Source organism: Oncorhynchus mykiss, chromosome 15 (genome assembly GCF_057628025.1).
Source record: "Oncorhynchus mykiss isolate SJ-2025 chromosome 15, ASM5762802v1, whole genome shotgun sequence".
Classification (NCBI taxonomy): domain Eukaryota; kingdom Metazoa; phylum Chordata; class Actinopteri; order Salmoniformes; family Salmonidae; genus Oncorhynchus; species Oncorhynchus mykiss.
In genome coordinates, this window is record NC_143036.1 from 85390656 (window position 1) to 85402366 (window position 11711).

The following is an 11711-nucleotide window of genomic DNA, read 5'->3' on the forward strand; positions in this document are numbered from 1 at the left end:
AGCCTAGTGGTTAGAGCCTAGTGGTTAGAGCCTAGTGGGTAGAGCCTAGTGGTTAGAGCCTAGTGGTTAGAGTCTAGTGGTTAGAGCCTAGTGGTTAGAGCCTAGTGGTTAGAGCCTAGTGGTTAGAGCCTAGTGGTTAGAGCCTAGTGGTTAGAGTCTAGTTGTTAGAGCCTAGTGGTTAGTATGGTGCGGCAGGTAGCCTAGTGGTTAGAGCCTAGTGGTTAGTATGGGGCGGCAGGTAGCCTAGTGGTTAGTATGGGGCGGCAGGTAGCCTAGTGGTTAGAGCCTAGTGGTTAGAGCCTAGTGGTTAGAGCCTAGTGGGTAGAGCCTAGTGGGTAGAGCCTAGTGGGTAGAGCCTGGTGGTCCAACATGGTTTCAATAGAAGAAGTAAAACAGTGTAGTTTATGAACTGGGTCACAACACCGTAAGGATATTCTCTGGTGAAGGAAGGAAACGCATCCAGACCTCTGTCTCTCTATTCCTTATGTGGCAGGTAGCCTAGTGGTTAGAGTCTAGTGGTTAGAGCCTAGTGGGTAGAGCCTAGTGGTTAGAGTCTAGTGGTTAGAGCCTAGTGGGTAGAGTCTAGTGGTTAGAGCCTAGTGGTTAGAGTCTAGTGGTTAGAGCCTAGTGGTTAGAGCCTAGTGGTTAGAGCCTAGTGGTTAGAGCCTAGTGGTTAGAGCCTAGTGGGTAGAGTCTAGTGGTTAGAGCCTAGTGGTTAGAGCCTAGTGGGTAGAGCCTAGTGGTTAGAGCCTAGTGGTTAGAGCCTAGTGGGTAGAGCCTAGTGGTTAGAGCCTAGTGGTTAGAGCCTAGTGGTTAGAGCCTGGTGGTTAGAGCCTATTAGTTAGAGCCTAGTGGGTAGAGCCTAGTGGTTAGAGCCTAGTGGTTAGAGCCTATTGGTTAGAGCCTAGTGGGTAGAGCCTAGTGGGTAGAGCCTAGTGGTTAGAGCCTAGTGGTTAGAGCCTAGTGGTTAGAGCCTAGTGGGTAGAGCCTAGTGGGTAGAGCCTAGTGGGTAGAGCCTAGTGGGTAGAGTCTAGTGGTTAGAGCCTAGTGGTTAGAGCCTAGTGGTTAGAGCCTAGTGGTTAGAGCCTAGTGGTTAGAGTCTAGTGATTAGAGTCTAGTGGTTAGAGCCTAGTGGTTAGGGCCTAGTGGTTAGAGCCTGGTGGTTAGAGCCTAGTGGTTAGAGTCTAGTGGTTAGAGTCTAATGGGTAGAGCCTAGTGGTTAAGAGTCTAGTGGTTAGAGCCTAGTGGGTAGAGCCTAGTGGTTAGAGCCTAGTGGGTAGAGTCTAGTGGTTAGAGTCTAGTGGTTAGAGTCTAGTGGTTAGAGTCTAGTGGTTATAGCCTAGTGGGTAGAGCCTAGTGGTTAGAGCCTAGTGGTTAGAGCCTAGTGGTTAGAGCCTAGTGGTTAGAGCCTAGTGGTTAGAGCCTAGTGGGTAGAGCCTAGTGGTTAGAGCCTAGTGGTTAGTATGGGGCGGGAGGTAGCATAGTGGTTAGAGCCTAGTGGTTAGAGCCTAGTGGTTAGAGCCTAGTGGTTAGAGCCTAGTGGTTAGAGCCTAGTGGTTAGAGCCAAGTGGTTAGAGCCTAGTGGTTAGAGCCTAGTGGTTAGTATGGGGTGGCAGGTAGCCTAGTGGTTAGAGCCTAGTGGTTAGAGACTAGTGGTTAGAGCCTAGTGTTTAAAGCCTAGTGGTTAGAGCCCAGTGGTTAAAGCCTAGTGGTTAGAGCATTGGACTAGTAACCAGCTGGTAGCCTAGTGGTTAGAGCCTAGTGGTTAGAGCCTAGTGGTTAGAGCCTAGTGGTTAGGGCCTAGTAGTTAGGGCGTAGTGGTTAGGGCCTCGTGGTTAGAGCCTAGTGGTTAGAGCCTAGTGGTTAGAGCGTAGTGGTTAGAGCCTAGTGGTTAGGGCTTAGTGGTTAGGGCCTAGTGGTTAGAGCCTAGTGGTTAGAGCCTAGTGGTTAGTATGGTGCGGCAGGTAGCCTAGTGGTTAGAGCCAAGTGGTTAGAGCCAAGTTGTTAGAGCCTAGTGGTTAGTATAGGGCGGCAAGTAGCCTAGTGGTTAGAGCCTAGTGGTTAGTATGGGGCGGCAGGTAGCCTAGTGGTTAGAGCCTAGTGGTTAGAGCCTAGTGGTTAGTATGGGGCGGCAGGTAGCCTAGTGGTTAGAGCCTAGTGGTTAGAGCCTCGTGGTTATAGCCTCGTGGTTAGAGCCTAGTGGTTAGTATGGGGCGGCAGGTAGCCTAGTGGTTAGAGCCTAGTGGTTAAAGCCTAGTGGTTAGAGCCCAGTGGTTAAAGCCTAGTGTTTAGAGCGTTGGACTAGTAACCAGCAGGTAGTCTAGTGGTTAGAGCCTAGTGGTTAGAGCCTAGTGGTTAGGGCCTAGTGGTTAGGGCCTAGTGATTAGGGCCTCATGGTTAGGGCCTAGTGGTTAGAGCCTAGTGGTTAGGGCCTAGTGGTTAGGGCCTAGTGGTTAGGGCCTAGTGGTTTGATCCTAGTGGTTTGATCCTAGTGGTTAGAGCCTCGTGGTTAGAGCCTAGTGGTTAGAGCCTAGTGGTTAGTATGGGGTGGCAGGTAGCCTAGTAGTTAGAGCCTAGTGGTTAGAGCCAAGTGGTTAGAGCCTAGTGGTTAGAGCCTAGTGGTTAGTATGGGGTGGCAGGTAGCCTAGTGGTTAGAGCCTAGTGGTTAGAGCCTATTGGTTAGTATGGGGTGGCAGGTAGCCTAGTGGTTAGAGCCTAGTGGTTAGTATAGGGCGGCAGGTAGCCTAGTGGTTAGAGCCTAGTGGTTAGTATAGGGCGGCAGGTAGCCTAGTGGTTAGAGCCTAGTGTTTAGAGCCTCGTGTTTAGAGCCTAGTTGTTATAGCCTAGTGGTTAGTATGGGGCGGCAGGTAGCCTAGTGATTAGAGCCTAGTGGTTAAAGCCTAGTGGTTAGTGCCTAGTGGTTAGTATGGGGCGGCAGGTAGCCTAGTGGTTAGAGCCTAGTGGTTAGAGCCTAGTGGTTAGTATGGGGCGGCAGGTAGCCTAGTGGTTAGAGCCTAGTGGTTAGTATGGGGCGGCAGGTAGCCTAGTGGTTAGAGCCTAGTGGTTAGAGGCTAGTGGTTAGTATAGGACGGCAGGTAGCCTAGTGGTTAGAGCCTAGTGGTTAGAGCCTAGTGGTTAGAGCCTAGTGGTTAGTATAGGACGGCAGGTAGCCTAGTGGTTAGAGCCTAGTGGTTAGAGCCTAGTGGTTAGAGCCTAGTGGTTAGTATAGGGCGGCAGGTAGCCTAGTGGTTAGAGCCTAGTGTTTAGAGCCTCGTGGTTAGAGCCTAGTGGTTATAGCCTAGTGGTTAGTATGGGGCGGCAGGTAGCCTAGTGATTAGAGCCTAGTGGTTAGAGCCTAGTGGTTAGAGCCTAGTGGTTAGTATGGTGCGGCAGGTAGCCTAGTGGTTAGAGCCTAGTGGTTAGTATAGGGCGGCAGGTAGCCTAGTGGTTAGAGCCTAGTGGTTAGAGCCTAGTGGTTAGTATGGTGCGGCAGGTAGCCTAGTGGTTAGAGCCTAGTGGTTAGAGCCTCGTGGTTAGAGCCCAGTGGTTAAAGCCTAGTGGTTAGTATGGTGCGGCAGGTAGCCTAGTGATTAGAGCCTCGTGGTTAGAGCCTAGTGGTTATAGCCTAGTGGTTAGTATGGGGCGGCAGGTAGCCTAGTGTTTAGAGCCTAGTGGTTAGAGCCTAGTGGTTATAGCCTAGTGGTTAGTATGGGGCGGCAGGTAGCCTAGTGATTAGAGCCTAGTGGTTAGAGCCTAGTGGTTAGAGCCTAGTGGTTAGTATAGGGCGGCAGGTAGCCTAGTGGTTAGTATAGGGCGGCAGGTAGCCTTGTGTTTAGAGCCTAGTGGTTAGAGCCTAGTGGTTATAGCCTAGTGGTTAGTATGGGGCGGCAGGTAGCCTAGTGGTTAGAGCCTAGTGGTTAGAGCCTAGTGGTTAGAGCCTAGTGGTTAGTATAGGGCGGCAGGTAGCCTAGGGGTTAGAGCCTAGTGGTTAGTATAGGACGGCAGGTAGCCTAGTGGTTAGAGCCTAGTGGTTAGTATGGTGCGGCAGGTAGCCTAGTGGGTAGAGCCTAGTGGTTAGAGCCTAGTGGTTAGAGCCTAGTGGTTAGAGCCTAGTGGTTAGTATAGGACGGCAGGTAGCCTAGTGGTTAGAGCCTAGTGGTTAGAGCCTAGTGGTTAGAGCCTAGTGGTTAGTATGGTGCGGCAGGTAGCCTAGTGGTTAGAGCGTTCGGCCAGTAACTGAAAGGTTGCTGGATCAAATCCCTGAGCTGACAAGGTAAAACATCTGTCGTTTCTGCCCCTGAACAAGGCAGTTGTTTTTCATAGGCTGTCATTGTAAATAAGTATTTGTTCTTAACTGACTAGTTAAATAAAAGGTTACAATATCAAATTATTTAAATGAAATGCCTGGGTCTGTCTCTCCAGCTTCCTCAATGACATGGTATCCTGCTATAGGTGGATGGGAGTCTGGGTCTGTCTCTACAGCTGCCTCAATGACATGGTGTCCTGCTATAGGTGGATGGGAGTCTGAGGTCTGTCTCTCCAGCTGCCTCAATGACATGGTATCCTGCTATAGGTGGATGGGAGTCTGGGGTCTGTCTCTCCAGCTGCCTCAATGACATGGTATCCTGCTATAGGTGGATGGGAGTCTGGGTCTGTCTCTACAGCTGCCTCAATGACATGGTATCCTGCTATAGGTGGATGGGAGTCTGGGGTCTGTCTCTCCAGCTGCCTCAATGACATGGTATCCTGCTATAGGTGGATGGGAGTCTGGGGTCTGTCTCTCCAGCTGCCTCAATGACATGGTATCCTGCTATAGGTGGATGGGAGTCTGGGTCTGTCTCTCCAGCTGCCTCCATGACATGGTATCCTGCTATAGGTGGATGGGAGCCTACACTCATCTCTCTCTGTCTATCTCTCTCTCTGAGTAGCAGTACAGGAGTAGAGCCTACACTCATCTCTCTCTGTCTCTCTCTGAGTAGCAGTACAGGAGTGGAGCCTACACTCATCTCTCTCTGTCTATCTCTCTCTCTGAGTAGCAGTACAGGAGTAGAGCCTACACTCATCTCTCTCTGTCTCTCTCTGAGTAGCAGTACAGGAGTGGAGCCTACACTCATCTCTCTCTGTCTCTTTGTCTCTCTCTCTGAGTAGCAGTACAGGAGTAGAGCCTACACTCATCTCTCTCTGTCTCTCTGTCTCTCTCTCTGAGTAGCAGTACAGGAGTAGAGCCTACAATCATCTCTCTCTCTCTCTCTGTCTCTCTCTCTCTGTCTCTCTGTCTCTCTGTCCCTCTCTCTCTCTCTCTCTCTCTCTCTCTCTCTCTCTCTCTCCTCCTACCTCAGAACATGTTATGCACACCTGTTTGCCCTCTCTTCCTCTCTCATAAACATCCAGTAGAATTCCCCTCGACTCTCTCATAAAGTTCTATAATGACCATCTGAAGGAATCCCATGACAAGTGGCGAATGCTGTCGGCCTATTTTCCAGTCCTCTATCGCTTCAGAACACGTTCTACTGTAGGACAGGCAATGGAGCCATGGATCCATGAAGCCATGGATAACAGGCAACATCATGGAACACAACATAGCAGAGGAATGCCAGGGTTCCCACAGTGACCGTAGGTACATACCCCAACCAGAAGCCATGGATTATAGGCAACATCATGAAACACAACATAGCAGAGGAGTGCCAGGGTCCCCATAGTAACCGTACGTACATACCCCAACCAGAAGCCATGGATTACAGGCAACATCATGAAATACAACATAGCAGAGGAGTGCCAGGGTTCCCACAGTGACCGTACGTACATACCCCAACCAGAAGCCATGGATTACAGGCAACATCATGAAATACAACATAGCAGAGGAGTGCCAGGGTTCCCACAGTGACCGTACGTACATACCCCAACCAGAAGCCATGGATTACAGGCAACATCATGAAATACAACATAGCAGAGGAGTGCCAGGGTTCCCACAGTGACCGTACGTACATACCCCAACCAGAAGCCATGGATTACAGGCAACATCATGAAACACAACATAGCAGAGGAGTGCCAGGGTTCCCACAGTGACCGTACGTACATACCCCAACCAGAAGCCATAGATTACAGGCAACATCCACACTGAGCTAAAGGGAAGAGCTGCCGCTTTCAAGGAGCGGGACTCTAACCCGGAAGCTTATAAGAAATCTGCTATTCCCTCCAACGAACCACCAAACAGGCAAAGCGTCAATACAGGACTAAGATTGAATGGAGCCCTGTCCATCTAAACTGTTCCAGGACCAGTGTGGAGCCCTGTCCATCTAAACTGTTCCAGGACCAGTGTGGAGCCCTGTCCATCTAAACTGTTCCAGGACCAGTGTGGAGCCCTGTCCATCTAAACTGTTCCAGGACCAGTGTGGAGCCCTGTCCATCTAAACTGTTCCAGGACCAGTGTGGAGCCTTGTCCATCTAAACTGTTCCAGGACCAGTGTGGAGCCCTGTCCATCTAAACTGTTCCAGGACCAGTGTGGAGCCCTGTCCATTGATTATTGGCATTTCTGGGATACTTCGTAGCTGTATTAATCAGTGAGACCGCCTGTGTGGCCAAGTCTCTAAGGACAGTGACTGTGTAGAGCTATGAGGTGGACTCAGGGATGTCTGGGAGCTGTGAGCCTGTGAGATAGAGGTGTCTGAGGTGAGGTGTCTGGAGACCATGGTGTGGTTCACAGGTGACATGTTTATAGGCTGAAACATTTTTATTTGTTTTGGCACGTGTCATCGACATGTCTGCCAAACAATCTATTTTATTGTTTGTTCTGGGTGGTCGCGTCGAGGAGGAAAATGTCTGGGGGAATTTCTGCTTGGTGTTACTGTCTGTTAGCCTAACTGCTGGTTTGACATGGGTGTGTGGTTGGTTCGACGGCGCGGGGGAATTTCCTCTCCTAATGCTATTGGTCTGTGAGTCAGGCTCAGACTGGGAAGTTGGTGTTCCACAGTCTCTCTCTCTCTCTCTCTCTCTCTCTCTCTCTGTCTCTCTCTCTCAGACACACACACACACACACACACACACACACACACACACACACACACACACACACACACACACACACACACACACACACACACACACACACACACACACACACACACACACACACACACACACACACACACACATACAGTATATATGATAGCTTCTGTTAGTGGAAGTCAATATTAGTGGAGGCCATGGTGGAACCTTAGTTGAGATTGATCAGAGATCATTTTTATTTTTATTTCACCTTTATTTAACCAGGTAGGCCAGTTGAGAACAAGTTCTCATTTACAACTGCAACCTGGCCAAGATAAAGCAAAGCAGTGCAACACAAACAACAACACAGAGTTACACATGGAATAAACAAACATACAGTCAATAACACAGTAGAAAAAGTATATATACAGTGTGTGTGCTAATGAGGTAAGTTAAGGGAGGTGAGGCAATAAATAGGCCATAATGGCAAAATAATTACAATATAGCAATTAAACACTGGAACGGTAGATGTGCAGAAGATGAATTTGCAAGTAGAGATACTGGGGTGCAAAAGGAGCCAGATAAATAAATAAATACAGTATGGGAATGAGGTAGTTAGATGGGCTATTTACAGATGGGCTATGTGCAGGTGCAGTGATCTGTGAGCTGCTCTGACAGCTGATGCTTAAAGTTAGTGAGGGAGATATGAGTCTCCAGCCTCAGTGTTTTTTTGCATTTCGTTCCAGTCATTGGCAGCAGAGAACTGGAAGGAAAGGCGGACAAAGTAAGAATTGGCTTTGGGGGTGACCAGTGAGATATACCTGCTGGAGCGCGTGCTACGAGTGGGTGCTGCTATGGTGACCAGTGAGCTGAGATAAGGCGGGGCTTTACCTAGCAGAGACTTGTAGATGACCTGGAGCCAGTGGGTTTGGTGACGAGTATGAAGCGAGGGCCAGCCAACGAGAGCGTACAGGTCGCAGTGGTGGGTAGTATATGGGGCTTTGGTGACAAAACTGATGGCACTGTGATAGACTGCATCCAATTTGTTGAGTAGAGTGTTGGAGGCTATTTTGTAAATGACATCGCCGAAGTCAAGGATCGGTAGGATAGTCAGTTTTATGAGGGTATGTTTGGCAGCATGAGTGAAAGAGGCTTTGTTGCGAAATACGAAGCTGATTCTAGATTTAAGTTTTGATTGGAGATGTTGAATATGAGTCTGGAAGGAGAGTTTACAGTCTAACCAGACACCTAGGTATTTGTAGTTGTCCACATATTCTAGTTCAGAACCGTCCAGAGTAGTGATGCTGGACGGGCGGGCAGGTGTGGGCAGTGATCGGTTGAAGAGCATGCATTTACATGCATTTAAGAGCAGTTGGAGGCCACGGAAGGAGAGTTGTATGGCAATGAAGCTCGTCTGGAGGATTGTTAACACAGTGTCCAAAGAAGGGCCAGAAGAACACAGAATGGTGTCGTCTGCGTAGAAGGTGGATCAGAGAATCACCAGCAGCAAGAGCGACATCATTGATGTATACAAAGAAGAGAGTCGGCCCGATAATTGAACCCTGTGGCACCCCCATAGAGACTGCCAGAGGTCCAGACAACAGGCCCTCTGATTTGACACACTGAACTCTATCTGAGAAGTAGTTGGTGAACCAGGCGAGGCAGTCATTTGAGAAACCAAGGCTGTTGAGTCTGCCGATAAGAATGCGGTGATTGACAGAGTCGAAAGCCTTGGCCAGATCAATAAATGCACAGTATTGTCTCTTATCGATGGTGGTTATGATATCGTTTAGGACCTTGAGGGTGGCTGAGGTGCACCCGTGACCAGCTCGGAAACCAGATTGCATAGCGGAGAAGGTAAGGTGGGATTCGAAATTGTCGGTGATCTGTTTATTAACTTGGCTTTCAAAGACCTTAGAAAGGCAGGGCAGGATGGATATAGGTCTGTAGCAGTTTGGGTCTAGAGTCTCACCCCCTTTGAAGAGGGAGATGACCGCAGCAGCTTTCCAATCTTTGGGGATCTCAGACAATATGAGAGATTGAACAGGCTAGTAATAGGGGTTGCAACAATTTCGGCAAATCATTTTGGAAAGAGAGGGCCCAGATTGTCTAGCCCAGCTGATTTGTAGTGGTCCAGATTTTGCAGCTATTTCAGAACATCAGCTATCTGGATTTGGGTGAAGGAGAAATGGGGGAGGCTTGGGTGAATTGCTGTGGGAGATGGAGGGCTGTTGATAAGGGTAGGGGTAGCCAGGTGGAAAGCATGACCAGCCATAGAAAATTATGTTGTTCACTGATCAAGATGATTAACGAGAACAGTCTACATGACCTGTTCCCAGTAAAACCATTCTCATGTTCTTGATACCTCGGAAAAGTACCCTGGTGGGAACAGTAACCTGGTGGGAACAGTAACCTGGTGGGAACAGTAACCTGGTGGGAACAGTAACCTGGTACAAACAGTAACATAGTGGGAACAGTAACATAGTGGAACAGTAACCTGGTGGGAACAGTAACATAGTGGGAACAGTAACCTGGTGGGAACAGTAACCTGGTGGGAACAGTAACATAGTGGGAACAGTAACCTGGTGGGAACAGTAACCTGGTGGGAACAGTAACATAGTGGGAACAGTACCCTGGTGGGAACAGTAACCTGGTGGGAACAGTAACATAGTGGGAACAGTACCCTGGTGGGAACAGTAACATAGTGGGAACAGTACCCTGGTGGGAACAGTAACCTGGTGGGAACAGTAACATAGTGGGAACAGTAACATAGTGGGAACAGTACCCTGGTGGGAACAGTAACATAGTGGGAACAGTACCCTGGTGGGAACAGTAACATAGTGGGAACAGTACCCTGGTGGGAACAGTAACCTGGTGGGAACAGTAACATAGTGGGAACAGTAACATAGTGGGAACAGTACCCTGGTGGGAACAGTAACCTGGTGGGAACAGTAACATAGTGGGAACAGTAACATAGTGGGAACAGTACCCTGGTGGGAACAGTTACCTAGTGGGAACAGTAACCTGGTGGGAACAGTAAGCTGGTGGGAACAGTAACATAGTGGGAACAGTAACATGGTGGGAACAGTAACCTGGTGGGAACAGTAACATAGTGGGAACAGTACCACCAAGATATTTTATGAACAACAAAATCTAGGTTTGGTGGTCCTAACGTGTTTGTGACGGTGGTTTGGTGACCCCGGGACGGAGAAGGCGACCGCTGATCTTGACTCTCCATGGACCCCCTCGTGTGGTTGTTTCAGCATAAGGACAAGTTGTCTGACTAACTGTCCATTGTTATGAAACCAGAACATGTTCCACGATGGTTTCTGTTCCAATCCTGTAGTTGGTCTAATTCTCTCTCCTCTCCTCTCCTCTCCTCTCCTCTCCTCTCCTCTCCTCTCCTCTCCTCTCCTCTCCTCTCCTCTCCTCTCCTCTCCTCTCCTCTCCTCTCCTCTCCTCTCCAGGCTGATCAACTCTTCAATATGAATGGAGGAGTGAGGTTCATGATGATGTAATCGTCAGCCAGACCACGAGAAAAGCTCTCTTTTGTTCCGCTCCTGCAATGGTGTGAAAGAGACCGCCCTTCCCCCTCCCCATACACACACACACACACACACACACACACACACACACACACACACACACACACACACACACACACACACACATGAACACACACACACACACACATGAACACACGTACACACAAACAGAGGCACAAGAAAGATAGTGGGGGTTTTTAGTCCTTCAGGGCCAGAGAGAGGCTTCTCTCGCTCTCTCACTCTCTCGCTCTCTATCTCTCTCGCTCTGTCTCTCTGTCTCTCTCTCTCTGTCTCTGTCTCTGTCTCTGTCTCTGTCTCTGTCTCTCTCTCTCTCTCTCGCCTGGGCTGTGCTGCTAAGCTCCATCAGGATGACATCATACTCAGCCTACACAATGGGTCTGTTCATCTCCTGAGGGCTACGTCGCGCAACTGGACCGCTAGCCACCCACCCGCCTAAGGGTAAGAGGAGGAGGGAGGAAGAGGAGGAGGGGCTGTGAGAAAGGGATAAAGAAGGGGTCGTCATGTCGGAATGTCCCGTGGGAGTGGGAGCCTGCACTGGAGCTGAGACTGGAGGGACTGGTTTTGGGATTGCAGCCGGAGCTGCAGGGGGGTTTGGGATTGGACCTGGGGTGGGGAATGGACCCCGAGCTGGGACTGGAGGGACTGGGATTGGACCTGTGGTGGGGAATGGACCCCGAGCTGGGACTGGAGGGACTGGGATTGGACCTGGGGTGGGGAATGGACCCCGACCTGGGACTGGAGGGACTGGGATTGGACCTGGGGTGGGGAATGGACCCCGAGCTGGGACTGGAGTCAAAGGTTCAGGGCCTGTATCAGGCCCAGCATCCGGGACCAGGCAGGGCTCGGTGCGTCCCATCGGGGCCGAGGGGCTGGTCGCCCTGCTGGAGGGGGGTCTGGACAGCGTGTTGTTGATTGACAGCCGGCCCTTCGTAGAATATAACTCCTCCCACATCCTGGAGGCGGTCAATGTGAACTGTTCAAAACTGATGAAGAGACGGCTGCAACAGGACAAGGTTCAGATCAACGAACTGCTGCAACACTCTGCTAAGAAGAAGGTGAGTTCCTGTATCAGGGAGTTTCTCTTTAACTAACTCTAACCCAGATCACTGATTTGCCAGGAGTCTAGGAGAGACCGGGAGTTTATCTTTAACTAACTCTAA

The 11711-nt window shown here is 49.8% G+C and overlaps 1 protein-coding gene across 1 annotated transcript in view; it reads left to right on the forward strand.

Moving 5' to 3' along the window:
- Positions 1–11711, forward strand: part of dusp16 (dual specificity phosphatase 16) — a 76714-nt gene that overhangs the window by 41921 nt on the left and 23082 nt on the right. The window contains exon 2 of the mRNA XM_036945522.2: positions 10453–11606. Within this exon, the coding sequence (XP_036801417.2) occupies positions 11052–11606 (555 nt within the window). The 5' untranslated portion in view covers positions 10453–11051. The remainder of the gene's footprint in view (positions 1–10452; positions 11607–11711) is intronic.